At 37.6% G+C, this 24962-nt stretch overlaps 1 protein-coding gene across 1 annotated transcript in view; it reads right to left on the minus strand.

Annotated features, from left to right (window-relative positions):
- MAN1A2 (mannosidase alpha class 1A member 2) overlaps nucleotides 1-24962 on the minus strand; it is a 110684-nt gene that overhangs the window by 31341 nt on the left and 54381 nt on the right. The window contains exons 5-7 of the mRNA XM_040572601.1: nucleotides 20319-20413; nucleotides 16712-16835; nucleotides 16209-16302 (exon numbers count right to left, since the gene is read on the minus strand). Of these exons, the coding sequence (XP_040428535.1) occupies nucleotides 16209-16302; nucleotides 16712-16835; nucleotides 20319-20413 (313 nt within the window). The remainder of the gene's footprint in view (nucleotides 1-16208; nucleotides 16303-16711; nucleotides 16836-20318; nucleotides 20414-24962) is intronic.

Raw genomic sequence — 24962 nt, forward strand, 5'->3', positions numbered from 1 at the left:
ATTAAAAGGCATAGTAACTGCAGTTGCAAAGAATACCTTCAACAATTGCAACCAAAAGCAATTACAAAAAGCACTGCATTTTTCCTTGTTTATTATACACCTGCAAGTATGTGCAAACCTGCACAGTCAGTCTGTTTGCAGGCTTCCTCCTTGCCAGTTAAAGCTAAATAAAATCTTAATAGAAGTACAAAAATATTTACAGGGCATAGCAACATTTTTGCCCATTTCAAAAGATTTACATCCTGAAAAATATTGGCATTTTCCTTCTTAATAAACAGCATGCAATTGAAAAAAAAAAAAAACACACTCAATTTCATAGCAGTATTTTAATGAGCTTTGCATTTACCTATAAAAGACATATATTTAATCAAGTATTATTTGTGTCTCAGCTAATAATCCAAAAATCACATTCACCTCTTTCCTACAGATTGAGTGGAAGACCTTTAAATTCTCACATCATCTGGTACTTCTAAGGCAAGTTTCACTCCAAATGATTTTATTCAGATCAGCAGTCAATTAGCTCACTGCTGAAGCACCCTCCTCTGAAGAGAACAAGGACAATCATTTCACAGCAAACCACAGAAACACATGGCAGGTCGGAAAAGACAGTGCATGGTATCCTTCTGAAATGACAATCAATCTGAGCTTGGGATAGGAGGGAGAGTCAGTGGCTCTTGTATAGACACAGACACAGACACAGATTTCTAGGTTGGAAGAGACCTCAAGATCATCGAGTCCAACCTCCGACCTAACACTAAGCACTCCACTAAACCATATCGCTAAGCTCTACATCTAAACGTCTTTTAAAGACCTCCAGGGATGGTGACTCCACCACCTCCCTGGGCAGCCCGTTCCAATGCTTAATAACCCTTTCGGTAAAGAAGTACTTCCTAACATCCAACCTAAAACTCCCCTGGCGCAACTTTCGCCCATTCCCCCTCGTCCTGTCATGTATGATTTGTTCGTTGTAAATGACATTATTTCTTTATAAATCTGGCTAGACAAATAAAGTTGTTTCTCCTCAAATAGCTTTCCAGGACCAAGACTGCAGGGCCTCCCCTCCTCAGTTACCTCTGAGGCACTGTCTGTTATTCCTTTTCTGGATTAATTCTTGGAATGGTAGCCTTAGTCTAAAGTAAATAATACAGACACTAGGCATCTATTCAGCTCATTCTTCTTTCTAACACCCAGATCTACCTAATGGCTGTAAATAACTTCCTTCTGAGCCAGACATTTTCTAAATGAACCACAGTGGTTCCCAAGAATACAGTTATGACAGCAGACTCCAAGTTAAGAACAATTCATCTCCTTTTGTTTACAGTGAAAGTTTGGTTCAGTAAGCAGTAAGATATTTTCCACAACAACTTAAAGACTCCTAAAGATAACATTAATAAGAAAACCTGCTCTAATGAAGGTCTACCTGCTCTCTAGAGCAAACTTAAGATGTGTAAATTATTTTTAAACAGATGGCTTTAAGCAGTTAACAGCAGCTTAATGAGGCAAATTAAAAACAGTTCATGATTTGCTAACCCCTCTCTGCTTTGTGCCTTAATTGTACCATTGTCATTTCCTGGCAATGCACAGGAATAAAGAAAGAAGCCAAGCACTGTTTTAAAAACAAAACATCATGCAGAACTGATATGGAAGTCCCAACACCTAGGGTAAGGCTTTGTGTTAAAGCAGTGCAGGCTGTAAGTGAGCCCTACCCCTTCCCTTCCTGACCCCAATGCACCTCCTCCTGCACTGCCTTTGCATTCATAAAGCTCCCGCTTTATTTACTTCACACAGAGTGAAGAAGGTGACATAAAAAGCTGAGTAGAACTGCATTTCATGTGCCCAACCCTCTGCCAGTACATATACACAAGCAGTCAGAGAAGACAATCAACTATAACAATATTTTTAATTCATGAATTTGCAACTGTAACACTGACTGAGCATTTTTAAGTATAGACAGAGAAAAAACAAGCAAAGAATTAGAAATTTGGGAATCCATAAAAGAAACTCAAGTCTTACAACCTGAAATGTTAATTACGACTTTAAAGCAAAAAGGAAAACTTAAATCTGCATACAATGCTCTATAGCCAATAGACTAGAAACACCAAGTTGAACAACTACTGATTAATTTCAACCAAAAGAGTAGTAATACTGACTACTTTGTAACAAAAGAACAAAGTAGTAAAAGGTGATGTTGATTTTCCTTCGGGATCATGAACACTGTATCTTTGACAAAGCACTATTGTATTAAGTCGGGAAAGGATTTCAAGAGCAGGGAAGTTAAGACTAGGAGGGAGTGATTCAGCTAGTATTAAACTTTCATTAAGAAATCTTCACACCAGTTGTTCTGGGTACCAATTGGCCTTACACAATGCACAATCTGTAGGAGCACCTTTTCTCTGTGTAGGAAACTTTTAAAGAAGTGCTTTTCCGTTTGTCTTCAGAGTGGCACTGATTAAATTTCAGTTCAATCTTTCTTCACCTCATGTAGCTGGGCTTAGTACCCCTCAGCTGCTCTAAATAGGTGCAAGCTCTCTTTCTAATCCTTTAATCCAGAGAGCCAAAGCCCTAGAAATTGCAGCTGCTGCAATCCACAGTGGAAATTCAACCTAAGGATGCCGTAAGCCACAGTGGATGGCTTAAAAGTGCAAACGCTTGTAAATTAACTACAGCAGAGGCAGCCCTGATAAAAGGAGGTGGAGGTGCAATTTTTAGTCAGGTATGAATCATTCATCACTAAGGAACATGTTACCAGCATGACAATTTTTCTGAAAACATGCAGATTGTCACATAAAAATCTACATTAAAAAAGTAGATTTAAAGTTGAAAAGACGAGCATTTAGAAATTAGGAGACAGCTGAGCAGACATTGCTTTCAGTTCTGGTGCCACAACAGATTCAAGCAACAAGAAAAGCCTAGCTCAGCTCCTCTCAGCCTAGGGATGTATGATGATGAATGCTTTTGCACATACAACTTCAGAGAACTTAGCTGAACTCTAAAAATTCCATATGGAGAAAGTAAACATGAATATTTTTCAAAGGCTTGAAAAAAATATGGGTGGTTTTGTCCTCCAGCAGTGCTAAAATAAATAACTCCCACAGTATTTAATATCCAAAACATGATGATTCTTGAGATTCTTAACTGTATGCTTAGAAGAAACAAAGTTTAATCAGGTCATAACGATATTGCATCTCTAACCTCACATAGGAATGGTTGAAGCATTTTTATCAAAGCCCTTAAAAAGGAAGGAAGGAAGGAGGGAAGGAAGGAAGGAGGGAAGGGAGGAAGGGAGCAAGGGAGGAGGGAAGGAAGGAGGGAGGGAGGGAAGGAAGGAGGGAGGGAGGAGGGAGCGAGGGAAGGAAAGAAGGAGGGAGGGAGGGAGGAAAAAGACAGTTTGAGGCTTGAGGCAGATAGAATATTCCAGTTGGAAGAGTTGAAAATTGGAAGCTACAGAAATCTGAAAACACAATCACTTAATAGAAAATGAACTTAAATGCTACCCACAAAATAAAACAAAGCAAAATGACTTCCTAGAACTCTAGTGATTATTAAACTAAAGACTAAATTTCTCAAGCTTACACAATTCCAGTACGTACAAAGACAACAGAAGACCAGCAAGTAAAACTAGCCCAACTAATACACACACACACATATATGTAACTAATGTAACTCATGAACCAAAACACATCGTCAACTTTAATGCCTTTTATGACTCCATTTATGATATCTTACAACAGGCACTCCTTTCAAGTTGAGGATTTGACAGCTGGAACAAATATTTTCCTTTTTATATTCATACTTCCCTGAAACTTCAAAATACTCAAACTATTTTTTACAATTCTGGAAAGATTTAGGTCATCTCTCATAAAACATGTTCTTGAATTAAAGGCCAATCAACTAATGATGTAAAGTCCACATGCAAAAATTCAAATACACAATTGACCTTTACATTGCTGATTTCGTTCAGAAGCAAAGTGGCCATTTATCACCTGAAGTTGTCTTTTCCAGATTATTACACCCATCAGCATCATCCGAATGAAGTACATCAGCCTCTCTACGATTTAGGTGGAAAATTCGGAGTAGCTGTCAATTCTAATTGTGCTGCCAGCTTTAACTAAGTTGCTTGAATTCACAGTGAATTGATGGAAAGTCAGGTATGTATATCTCCACACTGCAGCCCATGGAGGAGCCCCTGGTGGAGCAGGCAGATGTGGCCTGGAGAAGGCTGCGGCCCATGAAGAGCCCCCACAGGAGCAGGCCCCGGGCCGGAGCTGCAGCCTGTGGAGAGGAGCCCACGCAGGAGCAGGGGGTCTGGGGGGAGCTGCCACCCGTGGGGGACCCGTGCTGGAGCAGTTTGCACCTGGGGGATGCATCCCGTTGTATGGAGCCATGTGGGAGCAGTTCTTGAAGAGCTGCTGCCTGTGGGCAGCCCACGCAGGATCAGTTTGGGAAGGACGGCATCCCGTGGGAGGAACCCCACGTGGAGCAGGGGAAGAGAGTGACCGTGAGGGAGCGGTGGAGATGAAGTGCTATAGACTGACCACAGCCCCCATTCCCCTGTTCCTCTGTGCCGCTCAGGGGAGGAGGCAGAAGAGGGTGGATGGCGGGAAGGTGTTTTTAGTTCGCTTTTAGTTTCTCGCTGTTCTAGTCTGCTAGTGATAGGCAACGAACTACATTAATCTCCCTATGCTGAGTCTGTTTTGTCCATGACAATAATTGGTGGGTGATCTCCCTGTCCTAATCTCAACCCTAGAGTCCTTTTCCATTGTATTTTCTCCCCTTTTCCTTTGAGGAAGGAGAGTGAGAAAGCAGAGGTATTGAAGTTCAACTGCTCAGAAGGGTAAAACCACCACAAGGTGCTAGGAAATCAGGTTGTGTGAAAGGCTTACTCAACAGTGGAGTACAGACTGAGACCGAGCTACAGCACTCTACATTTGCACTACATTCATCACCATGCCTCTCTTATTTTTGACCACATCAGCAAAAAAATGCTACAGAGTGATTTGCAATCACAGATCAATGTCTTCACTTAGATCTCCAAGATGAGGGGGTATTTTACCTTGTTGCTCCAGAACAGTCCAACTCCTAACAGAACTTTATGATTAAAAGAACCCAGCAGGATGATGCATTCTCCATCCGGAGAGTAAAAGTATAGACCCTCTCCTCTGCATGTCACCAAATTGGAAGCTTTTCTCACATGACCACCAGAAGGTACATCTCACCATATAGTCCAGAATGTAAAATCTCACATGTTGAAGACAGAAGAAATGGACGATTATGTGTCATCTGAAATCTATTATTGGTCCAGAGAACAACATTGATCTAATTATAAACAAGTAGTTGCACAGCCTCCAACATTTAAATGATACAGAAGGAATAAAATCAAAACATGTAACTGTAATATGGCTGTAAAAAGTTTGCAATTGGATTTTCACAGACTTTCCTTTCATAGGAAATTAATGAGTTAAAAATGGTTGACAAATACAGTTTAGATATCCAAAGACTCTGGTACAAAAATCAATTACTAAAGAAATATAAGATTCCACAGGAGCTCAGACTTTAAAAGCTTACAGAGCTTGTATCAAAGGATGCACTTTTAGTCCCCAATCATTTTAAATTAGCTGTCTTCAAGGTCAACAATTTAAACTCCTCAAGAATATCAGGTAGTACCCTAATACATGTTGGATTCTGTTCATACAGGCTAATTTACTGGCTTTACAGTGAGGAAAACAAATGTTAAAGCTGTTAGAAGACTGACTTCAAATTCTAGATATTGATGCACTCCCCATCAATATCATGGTATAAAAGTGTAGTTTGGTGGTACAGCAAAATAAAATACTCATTTCTTTCCACATCAGTTTATGCAAGCACTTTCAAAACTCAAGTTACACCATATCTGAATCCTATCTTTAGGAATTCTTTATACACACACCCTTTCAAATGCATAATTCATATAAATGTTTAACCTTCCAATAACACTAGAATCTTAAACACACCAAACAAAGCTTCTATTTGTTTAGCTTTTTCAGTATCTTGATGAACAGACCAGCAAAATGTCTTAACCTTGCAGATTTATAAAAACATATTCCCTGTAATGCACTGCTCTGCTGTATTTCATTAAAACAAAGTTTTAACAGATTAACTTGTTCTTAGCTTCTACTGAATAATCAGATTTGAATAGAGCCTTTTCTTGAAGCACTGTTAATTACATTTGTATATGTTTACAAAGCAAAAGGGCAAGGGGAATTCCCCATCAGAGGTTACATGGATTATTTTATATTCAAAACACATGCATATTCCTAAATGCAGAACAAACCAGGATATTTTTGAAAGAAAAATTAAGGAAATCTGCCAGGATAGCACAGAAAACTAAACAGCAGAGAACCATCCCCACCTTCTTATCTGCAGTGATGAGGAGCCTGCTATTGGAGGTCTAGAAATCATGTTGTTATCTTCATTTGTTCATAATGTACTGAACTGAAATCAGATTTAAAGAACAAAACCACCACTACCAAAAAACAATAAATGCCTGTATCCAATCCCCAAACTAACCATTAAATATATGGCATATCTCCAGTTATATAACTGACGTTTCAAGAACAAATCACAAATGAAATCTACTTGTTGAATCATATAAATGTGCAAAAATGAAGTCAAGCTGGGAACTACTTCTACAATAAATAAAATTAATTATTTTAATCCTGCATCATTTGTACTTGAGAGAGAAAATCTTTTCCTTGCACTAAAGGGGAGAAAATCACCCAAGAATTAAAACAAAATTAAAACAGACTACTGTCCACCAGCCCAAACTGAAAATGTTTTGCAAAATACTTTTTTGTTTGTTTGTTTTCTGAAAATACAGGCCTACTTGACACAATTCTGTTAATTTCCTTTAAGGTTATGGATGTTTTGATGGGGCTTGACATTATATTTCATAATTTGTTTTTTCCACTATTCTTGGCATTTCTGGTTTCTTACTTTTGTATATAGCACATTTTTAATGTGTATTATACCTGTATTAACAGATATAACTTGAGAGACCACCTCTGCTAAAAAAGGCATCTAGTAAATTTAAAAAAAGAAGAAAAAAAAGGAAGAGTAGAAAAAAATGCAAAATATCTTCATGGTAAAGGAGAACACTAACAGCTTCAGTTGCCAAAGAGAAGAGTTTTCTAATATTAGCATCTTTCTCACTACCCATAACTAATCAACCTGTTAATTTATGCCATAAAAATATTTTTAGGTTTCTAAATTATTTTCAATATTCCTTTCATCTTTTGAAAGACTACTTCGTTCTTCAGTATTATTCATTTCACCTAGCAATTTGCAGGGCTTTTACCTTGCAAAAGTAGATGTAAATACTGACAGAAAGGGTTTCTTGCTTAGTTTTAACAGTCCAGATAATAGAAACCCAGGCAGTGACTTACTTCTCAATCTCTGCAGCACCTTTTAAAGTTTGCACTCAACAGAGTCACTCATATTTTAAATAGAGCTCACCCTGCCAAGACATATCATTCATTTAATTAATCCTTCCCTACTCTGACATGTGGGGTTATGCACAATGTGAAAGCATCTTCTTTGTCAAGTTATCTGGTTAAGGACTATTCAGTATAAAAGAAATATCAAACCAGGAAATTGATAAATTAAACACATAGACATTAACAAGCTGGTGGTAACAGACAATAACAAAGACCAGAACTCTTCAGCTCCTGATTGATGGGTCGATAAAGGACCTGCTCATATACATCCCTAGAGAGTCAACCTGAATGTCATTGCTGATAAGAACGGGGAAACACGATCATCATGAATATTATGAGATATTTGAGGGAACCTCTAGAACTGTCAAAATAGATCTATGGGACAGCTGAAGGGGCCTCTGACTTTATGTAAAACTTACAACTGGATTTTAGGGGAAGGGCTAAAGGCAGAAAAAGGAAAAAATCAGGGAGGACTGGGGAGGAACAAGCAAGGAAAAAATGGAGATCAGGTCGGTTAAACGGGCCTGGCTGCATGTAAACGGGTTGCCTATCAATATGCTTGCTTTCCTGAGCCCTGCACCCACTCAACAGTCCGTCACTCTCTTTTTATTAAATCCTTTTCTTTACTATTTCTTGTGTCTAATCTCACTAATTATCCCATGTGTGAGTGCTGCATGGTGTAAACATCAGCAACTGGAGAAGCCATGGATCACAGAGCCTGCAGGTCTAGGTGCCAGCAACTGGAGAGACCGGCATGCAAGAGAGGTCTGTGTTGACAGTAACTGGAGAGAGTGGGATGCATGTTGCAAGGTCAGAGTGACAGCAACTGGAGAATGGAGCTGCAGGTTGCAGCAAGTGGAGAAAAAAGAATGTCACAGGGCCCTAGGTCTATGTGTCAACAAATGGGAAGACCTACCTGTGTTTATTTTTCCCAGTTAATTTAATCCTCAGTGCATGTCTGTACATGGAATTCATTAACAAACCTCAAGGTGGACAGGATGGTGAGTAGGAGACCTGCATCTGGAAAGACCCAAGACCAAGACCAAGTCTAAGCTGATGCCTGGATAAGGGGTCCAGGGTCCAAGCACAGGTATTAGGTAATTAAGTATGTTAATTTTTGAAAGATTCCTCAGTGTGAGGGTTGCCTGGGAGAAGAGAGTGTAAGTGCATGCACGTATTTGGCCACAAACATGAGGAGGATGAACAAGACCTGGCTACCAGTACTCATCTTTTATGTGAGTATTACATGCGGATGCCACAAATGCCATGCTCTGTCAGTGGTAGTCTGTGTGGGTGGCCATGTTAGTGTCCTCTTAGATTATGTGTGCACCTCTTTAGGATACATGCTAAGCCTCACTGCTGGGCCAACCTGCACATTGTAACAGCAGCAGTCACATCCACCGGACTGAGACAGAGATACCTCCTGGGTCTCAAAATGCACAGGGCTGGGCATCAACAGCTACGAAGGAGCAATCCCCAGGTCCAAGAGTCTGCTAGATGCAGTGACTTTCTTAACATCTTTAATAAAGTGTATTATAAACATTTATTTCAGATTTTTTTTTAATTTTTCTTTTAAATACTGACAAAGAAATATACACAGATGGTGCCATATATTTGACACAATTTCATATCACAAATGAAAATAGATTGGGTGTATTATTCTTCGTTTGTCTAATACCTGCAAGAGTTTAAATGAAGCAGTTCAATTAATTACCTAGCTCAACTCAAGAGCATTAGTCTAAATCCATCTGTACAAGCAGGCATAAAAATTTAGGGCCCACTATTTGCACTGATTTAATGAAGGTAATTTAAAATTGTTTTTATGACTTTTCCTACATATGAAAAATGCACTGTTTTAAAGAAAATGTAAATCTAATCCAATTCAATTAAATCCATGGAAGCCTTCTCTAAATAAAGTTTAATACTAAAACTGCTTGTTTTGGTTTAATTTAAGCATTTATTTTGCAAATGAAAGACCACTACTTAAATTGAAATACGCACATCCACAAAGACATTTGTTTTGGTTTATTTAAGGGACAGTCTACAGCACAAACAACTGGGAAACAGATATAAATTTTTCCCAGTCAGACACACTGGGTAAGCCTCAACTTATTCTGCAGTACAGCCGCAGAGAACTGCAAGAAAGTGAGAAAATCACCAGAAGGTGCTAAGGTACCATGTGTAACAAGGCGGGTTATATACCTATGTGAATCCTCTTACTTGTCTTCATAGGATAGATATCACTTTGTACAGGAAACAAGGTATTTAAACTTAGTATATTAAATAAACATATGTGGTCTGATACCACATTGTTAGCAGTCCTTGTAAACCAGCTGCCAGAGTGCCCCTCATCAGACTTTTAACTTGGTCCACTTGGAGATTTGTCTAAAAGGGCTTGTCTTAGGTAATGATACATGAACAAAGCACTGCAAAGCAGACCACAATCTGACTATTCGTCACATCGGTGCTGGTAATTTCAGCACCTGCCATTACATTCCTAATAGCAGAGTTCAGCTCATGCACTGTAAATGTACACACCAGCTTACTTTACAGTAATTTGTTTATGTGCTCATATGTCATTAAGGTGAATAAACACAGAAGGCTAACATAGAATAAGTATTTTTGTTACTTGCATGCATAGGGAAACCATATATAGTCTAAAAAATGCCTTTAGTTAAACTGACACTACTTTCTTAAATAATAAATGCAGGTAACTCTACAGATAGACCAGTTCTAGGAACTGAGATATGAATCCAGAGTGATTTGCGTTCCCCTTCAGTAACATCTTTGCAAGAGATTTTGGAAGCAGATGAAATGCAATATTTTATTCTCTGTATTGAAAAGTAGAAAGGAAGAATGCCCAATTTACAGAAATGTGCAAATACAAATAGCATTTCCTAACTTGGCAATAACATGCAGAGTGGCAATATCATTGTTATTGCTGTTTTATTTGGTATTCACATCTAACTTGCTTGCAAATGTATATTAGAATTAAATTTTCTCAACATTTCATTTTCATTTTAGGAAAAAAGTTCTTCACTACAGAGTAATTTCCATAATTCTGAAATCTCTTATATTTAATCAAAATTTTAGTCATTATATCTGCATAGCAGGCTTCTTGAGAAAGTACTGTCATTTTCATTGAAAATAATCCAAATTCACTGTGTGATGTTCTGATGCTTACACCAAACAAATTGCTCACCAAGTGAAAAGTAAATCTAACAAAGTTAACTGTACATTAACATGAGAAGTTAAAACATGCTTCTTGCCAGCTATTTTTATTTCAAGTTTTACAGAAACTGGAACTCCAAGACAGAAGTAGTGTAAATCACTTGCATCCACTGGACCATCACATTAGTCCATAATTAAAAATCGAATCTGTCAACATTCCTGTGGGCATTACAGCTTTGTTTTCTAGCAAAAGCCCCAGTGAGATGACAAATCCTGAGCTGAACCCATTAAAAGCTGTCTGTCATGCCACTCATGCTGTAATAATACCTGCACGTTATAAGCTTATACACAAATATTTAGCCTACACCTGATATCGTTTTCCTCCTCCTGGGTATAATGAACTCCTGCTACACAGCACTAAAGCCCCAGTTACGCACTGCTACCTTTCAAAGCAGTTCCACTGGAAAGCAGAGACGAAGCAATGACTAGAAAGCCATTCACCCAGCAGTTTTTAGGATTGGGTTTTATGGCATTCAAATGGAAAAAACAAAACAAAACAAACAAAAAAAACAATGGAATGGAATGGCAGTCCTCGCTGCAGAACTGCCTGCAGAGGCTCTGGACCCTGATGACTACTGCTGCATGAGATAGGCAGAAAAAAAAAAAGAAGGGAATCTGTCACCAGAGCTGTTCTAAAAGTGCAAAATAAAATGCATTAAATACATATGGAAATCTTTATTAATAAAAATGTAAACATTAAAAAGACATGTCTATAGATTGGATTTATGTGACACTATATGGCTCTACTTATCTTTCCAACTTGTTAAGAACCTGGAAGCCATCATCATGTCCTTGGTGAAACAATAATTAATAATTGACTGGTAACTTACTTTACTGATTATATATTTTTACGTATTTGCAAAAAAAAACAAACATTGACTGGCATGAGTGAAATACAAATAAAAATGAATGTCTTCATGAGCACCACAAGAAGCAACCAGAACAATGAGCTAAAAGGATGGCCTGTCTCAGGACACTGCCCCTAGAGCACCATTCCCAAGCAATGAAATTGAGGAGTGTGCTGCTTTTATCAAGACCAAAAAGCCTGCACTCTGATAAATCAAACCACAGCACAATGACTCATCAGCAGAAGACCCCGCATCCTGATGTTAGAAGGATGGTGACAAGGTTGCAGCACATCACGTGCACCACTCCCCTTCCCCTAGCCCCAACAAGAGAACAGACCATGGACATACATTTTAAACACATTTAAATGAGGAAAAACAGACAAGACACAGCAACATGGCCAAGATCTATGGAGGGATAAATCAGAAAGTCTCTGAGGAAAAGAAAGAATCTGTAGCAATTGCTGATCCCTAGACCCAAAAAATCTGCCCAAAAACTAGCTCATCACTGTCATTCAAGAACACTAGATAAGTGAAGAAGGCTGGAAAGCCTTGTCCTTTGAGTCCAGACAACACAGCCATGTCTTGGTACCTTTCAGTAACAGTGAATTAAATTTATAAGAGAGTGAAAGTGTGTAGGTAAAAATCAGCTTGCTTTATGATTTTCAAAACAAATATCACATTCCCCTTCCATACAAACTTGCACTGAATTTTATTACTCTAATTTCCCTATACCAGCAGCGGAGATAAAAACTTCATATTTGTGAATTAAATCCACTTAATGCAAGGTTCTGATGGACAATGTATCATTTAGGTACTGAAGAAAGGCAGTAGGTTTTGAGATCTTACATGTGCTGAGAAGTTACTTCAAACAAATCTTAGATATCAATGTGCAGAACTCTTCTGTCTGCAATGGAAAGGGGCTTAAAACCATGCTTTTATGTGGTATCACACATCTGCACAGCTCCAGTTCTCTGGACTAAAGAGGAAAAAGGAAATAAAGGTTTCTAACTGGGACATTTCAAAGGCACATTAATTGCTCATGCTAAAATTTAATACTTGGGACTGAAACTCAAATAAAGTAGATGCAATCCTTGCTGGTTTTTTATTGTTGTTTGTTGTTGTTTTTAAACACATAAAATGAGGCTAGGCTGCTTGTGTAAATACCTCTGAGAAGATATCAAAATACTGTTCTTTCCACAAAATTCATGTTGAAAGTAGAGATACATACAGCTCAAAGCCTACAGGGCCACACCAAGGTTACTGAAAATGTTTGAGGTTTCTCTTTTTTCCATAAATCTGTCTTGCAACAAGAATTGGTTCTAATTATTTAAGTTTACCTATCAGCCTGTTAGAACAGAATTAAACAGAAAAACAACAGAAGTGTATCTATTCAGTATTCCTTCTAATCAAATCATATATACTTTTATTTTTTCAAATATTTTACAAGCTAGTTGTAAAGACAAAACATAACGATGAGAAAACTTTACTCAAACAGATTCTTCCATCATATAATTTTGTTTAATACTCTCTGGATAATCAACTGGCAGTAACTGGCACACCGCAGGTATTTTTATTACTTAAAATAAAAGCACCCACGACCAGAGTACATCCACTATCAGCATGACTGGTACAGAAATACAAAACATAGCCACCACGAGAATGATGCTATGTTTCAGCAAAATCCCATACTTCCTCAATAGTCTATTTGATGGATTTATTTTACTTATTTCACACCACTTTTGACTTAGTTGGAACACTGTACAGATTAACAGAAAACCTAACTAGAACTGAGCCAAGCCTGAGGAGGAGAAAAGATGTTAAAAGGAAAAAAACAAAAAAGCAAAAAAACTAGTAAAACTAAACAACAAACAAACTAACAAACAAAACTGAAGAAATCCAGAAAGGTCAGAGCCAAGAGTTACATGTATCTAGGCCAATAGAGTTCTGAAATAATTTTCAGAAACTGTCTGTAGAAAGTAGTTTGTACAAGATAAAAGTTGCATCAGACTAAAGGTCACAGGAAAAAAAAAAAGAAAAAAAGAGAAAAAAACAGGGATGCTTGGCTGCTTTTCCAGAAGCTGAAAGACAAGTTATGCTTTGGTGCTCTTTCCACTGTCTCTGTATTTCCAGTACTAAAGTATATAACAAGCAAAACACAATGTTCTTTGAAATTATCTTCTGAGGAAGATATAAAAGCTTTTTTCATTCTTAATACCAACAATATGAATAGGTCAGTAACAATATCATGGACTCTGACAAGAGTCCTCTAGGGAAGTGAGATTTAGTGCATGAGGGTATCACCCTTACTTAACTGACTTTTGTGATGCAGGATATGACCTCTGCAAGGGAATCAGAAGGAAGGAATTTCTGTCTAAGCCTCAGCTGTTCCAGCTCATAAGTCCAATGTTTCAGCATTTATGCATTGTTACTCGAATTCACATTCTTAAATTTCTGCAAATGAATTCACTAATGAATTATCTCTCAGGGCTACAACAAAGACAGTTTCTCATTGTCCCATCCTGTTTTGTGGCAAGTAAAAAAAAAAATAAAAAATTATGGATTCTTGCTCTCTTGTCCTCACAAACCTTTCCAAGATAAGTTTATAAATGCTACATTGATGAAATGTTAGAAACAGTCCTAGAAGCTCTGTATCAGCATTAGGTGCCCTATGTGCCTTGGGGGGAAAAAATCCAAAACAAACTCCAGGAAGTAAGTTTGTGGTTAGTAAGCAGCACAAAAATATTAAGTGCTCTATAAAGGTGTAGTTCTTTTCATCTTAAAAACTTAAGTCTTAATCTGCAATCCTAAATTCTACTTTCAAATGTATAATCTTTCAAAATTCATTTAAAAAGTTATGTTAAGAGCTTCATCAAGCTTTGACAAGTTAAAACTTCCACTGTATGTTTATTTATTATTTCCTTCTCCAGAGTTGCTAATAGCAATAGTATTATTACTAAAACCAATAAAAAGCCCCTGTAGAATCCTGGTAATATGCCACATTATACTACCTTTGTTGAAAGTAGTAAAAGCAATTGGTTAGGAATAGAAAAAGCAATATAAAAAAATATTTCAGAACAAACAAGTTGACTTTTTAATAAATTATAGATGAATGTATGTACTCGCCCCCTTTTTTTTTCGGATGCATTTGTAAGCCTAAATTTGTCTGAAGGATTTATCTCATTAATCCAGGCACCCATCTCAAAAGGTGGCCCTATTCACTTGCACTCTTTGAAGAGAATTTTGGTCTTACTGATCTAATTAGACAACTCTTTTCAAAGTCACTGCAATGACAGCTGCATTCATTTCCCTCATATTCCAGACTCAAAGTCAGAACCAAATTCTCAATTTGCAAGCCAGAACATGTTCTGCTGGATATTTACAGCCAGACACTGAAATCACCAAAGCCTGTCAATGATGTCAAACAGGACAAAAATAGACCATCTTTCTTGTTTTTCCTAAATGAACTTGCATTCGTAAAAGATGAAGGAATAGAAGCCTTGAAGAAAAAGAACTATCTTCATCACGTACACTATGAAAGCACTAAAACATTCAACATTTCTTAGAAGAACCACTTCAAGAAAAGGAATCAGGGTTGTGTGTGTGTCTTCGTGTTTTCCCTCTCCACTTAGATTGTCAACAAAAGAAAATACATTTTTTAAATTTTCATCCCAAAGCTATTCTGCTTTGTTTTAATGAGACACACATAGGTAACAGCAGGATCTACAGAAATGTTCAGGAAGCTGTAGTTTCTTCACAACAAGGAGAAAAGGGGAGGTGCTGGTTACTTGCAATAGGATCTGAAGGAACAGCATAAAGCTGCATCAGAAAATGTTCAGGTTGGATATTAGGAAAAGGTTCTTCACTGAGGGTGGTCCGTCACTGCAATAGATTCCCCAGGGCAATGGTAATGGCACCAAGCCTGCTAGAAGCAATGTTGAAGAAGCATTTGGACAATGCTTTCAGATACATGGTTTGATTTTTAGGTAGTTCTTTTTGGAGCCAGGAGTTGGACTTAATCATCCCTGTGGGTCCCTTCTAAGTCAGGGTATTCTATGATTCTATGTCATTTCACATGTCACTAAGAAGCACAATGATCCTTAAAAATTGCAGTCCCTAATACCAGGTGAAAGTATATATGTGCGTATATATATATGTAAATATACTTTTCCCAGGTGAAATATATATTATATTAAATATAATAAGTATATTTAACCAGATGTAAGACTTCAAATTTAACCAGAACAAACATGCATAATTAGTCACCTATAAACAGTATCTTACACTACTCCTGCAAACAGTAATCCACTAACCAGATGGCTGCAGATAAAAAACAGGAACAAAATCAAAATGAGGAACTGTTTTTCTGTCTCGTTCTTTATTACCAAAGATTTTACTGACTGACAGAAGTAAAAGATATGCACTGGATTTGGTAGGAAGCTGCCTTCAGAACATACCATAAAAATGAGTCGCATGATTTCTGAGAGAATGATTGGCAGAAGTTGGTTTCGGGAAATCTAAATTCTAAGTAATTCTTTTAGATTTCATATTTTCAAGCAGTGCTGCTCATGCCCTTGAGAATAAATTTTCTGATCTCCAACTCAGCACCAAAGAAAGAAGCAGAGCTTTAATTACGTATGAATAAAATAAGAATACTTACGCTGACCCCATCGGCCTGTTCTTGGATTCAAATAATTTGGATAAAGTCCATTAGGACGATCCATTTTTTGAAGTAACTTCCGAATGTGCATGACCTAAATTAAATCAAGAATCAGTATCACCACTAACAACTTTCACCAACTCTCTGCATATTGATAAATCTAGATTTTTTTTTCAGAAGTTTTCTTAATCTCATCCTGGAAGCTTTCTTGAGGTCTTTCTGTTTTGTTTTTAAAGGTTTGATACATAAACATCTTTTAAAAATGTGATTTTTAAATGCATGTTGAAACAAATAAAAAATCTTCTGTTGTCACAAATTCTAAAAAGTCACCTATTTGGTAATAGAAATACATGTACAAAAGATTTTACTTGCTAGCAAGAATGCAGATAGAACATAATCCATTACAAAATGCAATATGGGAGGCACTTTCCTTTAATGTAATTTATGCTGAAACAGTAAAAAAGACAGCTGTATGATTAATAAAAAATTAATTTGAGACCTACCTTGTTGTAATACACAGGGTCCCCTGTCAAATAGCTGAGGTGGACAAATTCCATATGTAGAGTACCAAACTCAGCAAGGATGCTGCTTCCTGCAGAAGCCCAGCCCCAGTTTCGACCCACTCCACTGATTTTCAAGAAATACATGTGAAAATCAGGAAAAAAAGAACACAAAATTCAGAATTATTGTGCACAGTACTAGTAACAACTACCAAATTAAAGAGGTAACAGCAAAATATTAATCTGTACTTAAGATTACAGAAGTTGTGTTTTGGTAGATTGGTTGGTAATTTGGTGGATTAATTTTCAAGGTAACAGCAAAATATTAATCTGTACTTAAGACTACAGAAGTTGTGTTTTGGTAGATTGGTTGGTAATTTGGTGGATTAATTTTCAAAAAAAAATACCATAATGTCATCGATAAAAAGTCTTGTGATTATATTTTTATGTATCAAGATATTGTATATTTCAATGTCTTAACACTGGGTCCAATCTCTCAATTGTTTTTTATTCATTCCGTATTCCTAAGAACAAGAAACAAATGCAATTATCAGATGAGACAAGTATACTTCTAAGTGTGGCAGCATTAGCTTCCTTCTTCTGTCAGACATTTGCTGTCTTCTCTTTACTTGTGTGGGATGTGCTTAAAGTAAGTATTAGACCCTTGAGCAAGATGGGAGTGGGCCCTATTTCTCTCTACTTAGGAAAATTGTATGTTTATGGCAGGCAGAATATTATGAATTTCTCAGACTCACATAAGGAACCACCCGAATTTATCATGCCATAGATCTTTTGCACTGTAAGAGATATGATCTTGTTAAGTCTTAACTCCTAAATTACCTCTGGTTTAATTTAATCTGTGAGTCTTCACCAGATTCCAGAACTGGGTCCTTTAATTTATTAAGTTAGACATATTTTCCTGGAGATTTCTTCTACTGTCTTTCACACAAGACTTCAGCTTTCAGTAAAACTACAATTAGGAATGTCTTCTTACTTATCATAGAATCATAGAATGGTTTGGGTTGGAAGGAGCCTTAAAGATCATCTAGTTCCAGCCCCCCAGCCACAGGCAGGGATGCCACCCACTAGATGAGGCTGCCCAGAGCCTCGTCCAGCTTGGTCTTGAACACCTCCAGGGATGGGGCTTCCGCAACTTATCTGGAAAACCTGTTCCAGTGCCTCACCACCCTCTGAGTGAAGAATTTCTTTCTTATATTTAATCTAATTCTATCATCGTTTAGTTTAAAACTATTCCCCCTTGTCCTGATTGAGCAAAAAGTTGCTCTTCATCTTCTTCATAAGTCCCCGTCAAGTATTGAAAAGCTGCAGTGAGGTCTCCCCTGAGCCTTCTCTTCTTCAGGTTGAACATCCCCAGCTCTCTCAGCCTTTCTTCTTCATAAGAGAGTTGCTCCAGCTCTCTGATCATCTTTGCGGTCCTCCTCCAGACCCCTTCTGACAGATCCAGATCCTTCTTGTGCTGGGAGCCCCAGATCTGGACACAGCACTCCAAGTGAGGCCTCACAAAGGCAGAGCAGATGGGGACAATCACCTCTCTCGATTTGCTGGCCACCTCTCTGTTGATGCAGCCCAGGATACAGTTGGCTTTCTGGGCTGCAAGAGTGCACTGCCGGCTCATATCAAGCTTTTCATCCTCTAGAACTCCCCAGTCTTTCTCTGCAGGGCTGCTCTCAATGTGTTCTTCTTCCAGTCTGTACTCATATCTGGGATTGCCCCAACCCATGTGCAACACTTTGCACTCACACTTGCTGAATCTCATTAGGTTCACATGGGCCCAATTCTCAAGCTTGTCCAGGTCCCTTTGGATAGTATCCCTTCCTTCTGTTGTATCAACTGCACCACTCAGCTTAGTGTTACATGCAAACTTGCTGAGGGCACACATGATCCCATCATCTATGTGACTGATAAAGATATTAAACAGTACCGGTCCCAGGACAGAACCCTAAGAAACACCACTTGTCACTGGCTTCCACTTGGATGTAGAGCCAGTAGACCACCACTTTCTGGGTGCGGCCTTCAAGCCAATTCCTTATCCGCTGAATAGTCCACCCTTCAAATCCATCTCTCTCCAATTTGGAGACCAGGACGTCATATGGGACCACGTCAAAGTCCTTGCAGAAGTCCAGGTAGATGACATTGGTTGGTCTTCCCTTGTTAACTGATGCAGTCACTCCATCACAGAAGGCCACCAGATTGGGCAGGCACAATTTGCCCTTGGTGAAGCCATGCTGGCTGTTTCAGATCGCCTCCTTGTCTCGCATGTGCCTTGACATTGCCTCCAGGAGGATCTTTTCCATGATTTTCCCAAGAACAGAGGTGAGGCTCACTGGTCTGCAGTTCCCTGGCACCTCCTTTTTAAAACTGGGAGTGATGTTTCCCTTTTTCCAGTCACCAGTGACTTCACCTAACTGCCAGGACTTTTCAAATATGATGGAGAGATATTTTTTTTAATTATCATTATAAATTAGAAAAAGGAAAAATGTAAATGAAAAACATCAGTAATGTTTTTCATTTACAGCAATTGTAGCTTCGCCTGAGACAGAACACCTTTAAAAATACAGTAACCACTGTTCACAGACTGTATAGAGACAAAAACTGTTTTTTTTTGTTTGTTTGTTTTTGTTGGTTTTTTTTTGGCTCAGCTCTCATAGCGAGAGAAAATGAAGTGTTTCATGAAAAATACAAAATCTAATAAAACACAAGTTGCTAATTTTTCATATCTGTCTTTCAGGCCTTGTCTTTTACGTGTGTGTTAGCCTCATGATAAGCATTCACACATACACAGGCTACTCTCACTGCCTCCTTGCATGTCAGCCACTGTATTTTCTGCTGTGATGCCAGCTGGCTCTGTACATTACCAAGAGACTGAGACAGTGAATGCATTAACAGGAAAATTTTGGCATCACAATGATAAAAATAGAAAAAATGCCTTGTGTCAAAAAATGCTTTCAAAATTTGAGGGAAAACCCAGCATTAAACAAGCAATGCAAGATAAATTAGACAAGGCAATTTTCTTCCACAAGGCAATTCAGACCATCTAAGTTCAGTATTCAGCTGAACAGCCATCAAAGGAGCCTATCCATCTCAACTGACCATAGTGGTCTTCAGCACACTAGCCTTTATACCTAAGCCAAACTGTAAAATGAATCTTCATGAATGAGTATCTTCAGCATCCTAATACTTTCTCAAACATTTTGAGATTTCTGAAAGTAACATACAGCTTGCAAAGTGCATAAAAAACAGTAAATTCAACCACGACCTGTAAACATTTTTGTTTTTTAATAGGAATGTGATGACTAAAGAACTAATGATTAAGTTCTAGGACAACATATGGCATAATAAACTCAGTATGTTCTAATGACATGTTGAATTCTTACTGCAGAATCAGGGAAAAAAATTAATGGTCACAAAGTATTGCGGTTAATGAGGTAGGATGCTCTGAACTCTATTAACATTATTCTTAAGTTCCAGAAATACCAATTTGTCATCATTTTCTGCAATTGCACTACTTAGAAGAACTGACATATGCCATTACTAATTCTAAGTTGGGGGAAGGGGAGAAACGCAGAGAACAAAAAAGAAAATTCATTACCTTTTCAGATTCACCATGGCCCATGGTATACCTGTAGGCGTGTTGAAGGCTGGAAGAAGTTTTCCTGCCAGCTGCACTGCTTTGATCTTGAAAACCTGAGATAGTAGGATCAATTGGAAATAGTTACAAATTCTGATTTATCTCCAAGAACTATAAAGACTGAAATTTCCTTGCCCCACCCACTTCATCTAAGAAAAGCTTTATGTCATAAAAAAAGATAATGCATTAACTTCCCATTTATTTTCACTTGTTCACTTTATGAATATCATTAAGATTTGAACATGAAAAGAAAACTTGTTATGTTAATGACTCTGCCTCCATGCTCACCAGCAACTTTGCTAAGGTTCCTATGAAAGAAGGATATCAATCCTCCCTCCACCTCCTTCCACCAACATTAAGAATTTCAAATACTGTCTAAAGCAGTCTTTAGAACATACTTTATATTTTGGAGCTAAAAGCAAAACAACTCCTCCACCTGACACACAAGTGTTTTAACTTTAACCAACTTAAAATCTCTTTAACAATATATTTAGTGTAGAGAGATTTCCTATCTTTTTATGAACACTAAGCAAAACCATATATGCGCAGTTTCCTGTAGCTTTTCTTTCATTGATAATACAGAAGAAAAGTAACAGGCTTAGTATTTCCTCTCCAGTTTGATTAGTCATACAATTTACTGACAGGACAAAATGACTTTAATTTCCATTGTTGTTCTTCATGTCTCTAAAAAATGTGCTTCCAGAACATAAACCTGTAATATCTTTATTTAGAGCCTGATGTTCATTAGTTAAATGAGTAACTCGGAGAAAGTTCCTGCTAAGCCTATAGGAAGCATCTTTTCCAAGAAGGCATACTTGGCAGATGCCAATGACATAAAATTGGTTTTAGTAGCTACTTGCTAGCACACACATCAATTAACTCATTGTCAATATTCACTACATTTCTGCAAAAGCATCTTCTTAATTAGGAGATAACATTATTCATCTGCTGAGGCACTGCACAAACATTTAACAAAAAGAGCTACCATGCCCTACAATAACTTATGCAACAGGGACATACTACAAAAACAGTATTATCAACTAGCTGACCAATATCCTGTAATCAAGAGAACTAAAAGCTTTAAGAAGGACTGCAAGACAGCTCTGTTAGATTTATAAAAAGGATTTCTTCCTTTTTAAAGGAAAGTCCCTTTTTAAAGTAAAGTATAGAGGAGGAAAAGAGAAAAGATGCTGCCTGGAGAATCTGAAAAATAAGCAATCAAGACTATTCTCATTTTTCATATGAAGGTGGGAAAAGATCAATATCTTAATATTTTAGAAGGCGACTAGTAAGACATGAAATAGACAGAAAAGAATATTAAAGATGACATCTAATTGCATTTGATGCAGTAGAGTATGAAGAGATGGGGGTGGATCTGAAAGCAATGAGCCATGAAAAAACTTCTACAGAGGTATTCTAAATGAATTCTAAGATGAGGTATGTCTAAACTGAAAAAGTGGATACCGGAATCATCAAAATAGGATTTGATGGGAGTGTGAAGTAATGGAGGCAATATGGCTTGAATGATTTTCAGCAATGATATTGACAAAAGACAGTGAGAAAACATGCTGAAATTTAACAGTAAAATTCAGAGACTCTGAATAAAGGCCCAAGTCAAAATAGGAAGGCATAGTATAAATAAGAGAAATAATACAGGTGGAGTCTAAGGTAATTGCAAAAAAAGAAACCCTGAAGAAAACTAAAAGCTCTGCCTTGGCATTGGTAAATTAGCAGCTTTGCATCTATCAATGTATGTCAAAAATTCATGCTGAAATTCTAGATTTTTAATAGATGGGCCAAGACCAGATAGAACTGCTATCATCACCTGCAGTGACTTACCTCTACAATACAGAACAATTTCAACACCTCCAGAACAGCATTACAAGTTCTACTTAAATGGCACATAGTTTGGAAAGATGTCTCTGACATGAATTTGTTTAGCTTCAGCTCTTGGATCCTGCGCCTTTTGAAAACTCTACACATACAATTATTTGTTTGCATTACTCTTATTATGAAAAGATATTGAAAAATTGTGGCAAGAATATTCAGTGGGAGAATATCCCTAGAAACATCCTCACTAGAAAAATATTCCTAATGGCTAACTATTTATGTACTACTATCCAGCTGTTAGTCAATTTGAAATGTACTACAATAACTTAGGAAAAAACAATATGTCGGAAGCAGTTTTTTAGTAACAGTGTAGAAAGCACAGTGTAAGCTGAGCAAAATGTACATGAATCTACACAGGGGCAGGGAAAGCAATATAGTCACTGTGCCAGCCATTTCAGCATGTGAAAAAAAAAAAGAAAAGCCAGTAGAAAGTAGCGACTGTTAATTCAGACAATGATATTAATAGCACCTGTGAAAACTTGCTGTGATTAGAGGCACATTCCTGGCACCTCTATTGAACTGACGACTCTGAGCACTACTTTTTATCACCAAAGGGTGAAACTGTTCCTCTTCTTACCCTTCTCACCAAAGAAAACACTTATATTCAACTGATGATAGGCCATTACTTCATATTAGCGTACCTTCCAACCCCACCACCATCTCAGAGTCCTATGAATATCTCACTACTGCTTCTGGATAACAAAACAACCTAATGCTTGATACTGCGTTTATCTATGCATACTTGAGTAAGAATGGAGAGAAAGCTGCTTAGGTTTTTATCAGAGCAAAGTAACTAGAAGAGCATATTTGGAGAGAGGTAGAGAAAAGAGGGAAATAAAACAAGCAGTGGTAGATGAGATGTCATTTGTGGGAGAGACTGCAGATGTGACCACAGTATTCTGCTGAGCTAACTTAAACAGCTCCTTCTAATAAATTTCAGACATACCATGACAGCAGCAGTAAATGCATTAGGCCTTAACTTGTAAATAATGTCATGACAGCAGATAGCATGATCACTTATCACACAGTAAGCATGAGTTGTTTGTTTGTTTGTTTTGAACAAATTGAACTGATAGATTCTGTTTCAGCCTTGGCAGTTCCCCATTGTTAGGCACTGCATTTCAAGAACAATACAAGCAGGAAGAACAGAGAAGAACCAAAATGAAAGGATGCCTTGAAATTAGACTTTGTTAGGAAACAGTAGAAGCATTGTGGTTATTTAGCCTATAGAAAAGATGTTCAAGAGAAGACAAGATAGTAACCTTTCAGTACATACAATGCCAATACGTGGAAAAATGAAATAAACTGTGTTTTCCTTGGTCATGGAGAATACAAAATAACAGAAGCATGAAGTCAGATGTCAAGGCTGGCCTATTCAAATACTGAATGCAGATAATGAAGAGAGCATCTCACACCAATACTAGATTCAGACCGCTGAGAATAATGTTTGGCCCAGTCTAAACTCTTGACTCAATCTAAAGTAGTTATCTTTTTACCTTCAGAGTTCAATATGCAGTACTGAACTATTTGCAGTCCTTTTGTGGATAACAACCCATTTAAAATTCAACTCGTCAGTTAGGACTTTCTGCATGAGCAGAGATAAGGACTAATGGTATGATTTACTGCTGAAAACCAAAATATATATGTAGCGTTATTGCAAAAAGAAACATAACTACTTTAATAAGCATATTTGTTTCATTGCCTATATATATAAGAGGCATAGAATAAAAAGACTGCAAGCCAGGTGAATAGCTTTAAGTTCCAAAGACACACAACACCCCTATTTAAGACTGGGAACACCAGAGTTTTACAATGTTCCTAGGGATTTCCCCACTGAAAGAAGGGATATCATGCTATGAAGAAATGAAGAAATAGGTCCCTCTTCATAACGTATTTGCTTCTCATAAATTCCAAGGATTTCATTAGAAAGGTCTCTTGTGACAAGAGGGAGATACAAAAAGATTGAGGTAACATTTCAGCTATCACAGTATGAAAAAAAAATGGAAAAGCACTTCCTGAGTAATGCTTGAAGAGGTCTGTCGCATCTAGAATTTGTCCTGGAGAAACTAAATCTGTGTTGATGTGAGTTCTAGCAAGGCAGCTACAAACTACAACATCTTTGGTGGTGAAAAGATGCAGAATTACATAAATACAACTGCAACTTTTCAGCAGTGGAGGTATATTGAGTCATAGCAGATGTTTAACAAAGAAATATTTGCCGATGCTATTAAACACTGCCATATGTGTCTTGGTGAGCTGTAATGATTACCAAGTACTTGAAGAACAACACGTAGTGTTTCTAAAAGACAAAGTCTTTAGACAAGAGAAGACTTGTCCTGCAAAGGAATGGTCTCTGAATTTATTTTAATTTCTCTATGACAGAAAAAAATAACACAGAAGTGAAAAACCCAAACCCATCTCAGCAGTCTAAGAGTCAAAAAAAAAAAAAGTCCACCAAGAATCAGCTTGAATCTGGACTATGATGTCAACTACCTCTGTCTTCTTTGCACCCTCTCTTCAAATATTTATACAGAGATATTTATATTTTAATATGAGATTCCCTCCTCAGCTTTCCCTTCTGGTTAAGCAGTCCCAGCTTTCGCAGCCTTTCTTCGTAAGAGAGATCCTCCAGTCAGTTAATCATCTTCATGGCCCTTCGTTGGACCCTCTCTGGTATGTCCATGTCTCTCCTGAACTTGGGAGTCCAGGACTGGA

Source organism: Cygnus olor, chromosome 1 (genome assembly GCF_009769625.2).
Source record: "Cygnus olor isolate bCygOlo1 chromosome 1, bCygOlo1.pri.v2, whole genome shotgun sequence".
NCBI classification, from domain to species: Eukaryota; Metazoa; Chordata; class Aves; order Anseriformes; family Anatidae; genus Cygnus; species Cygnus olor.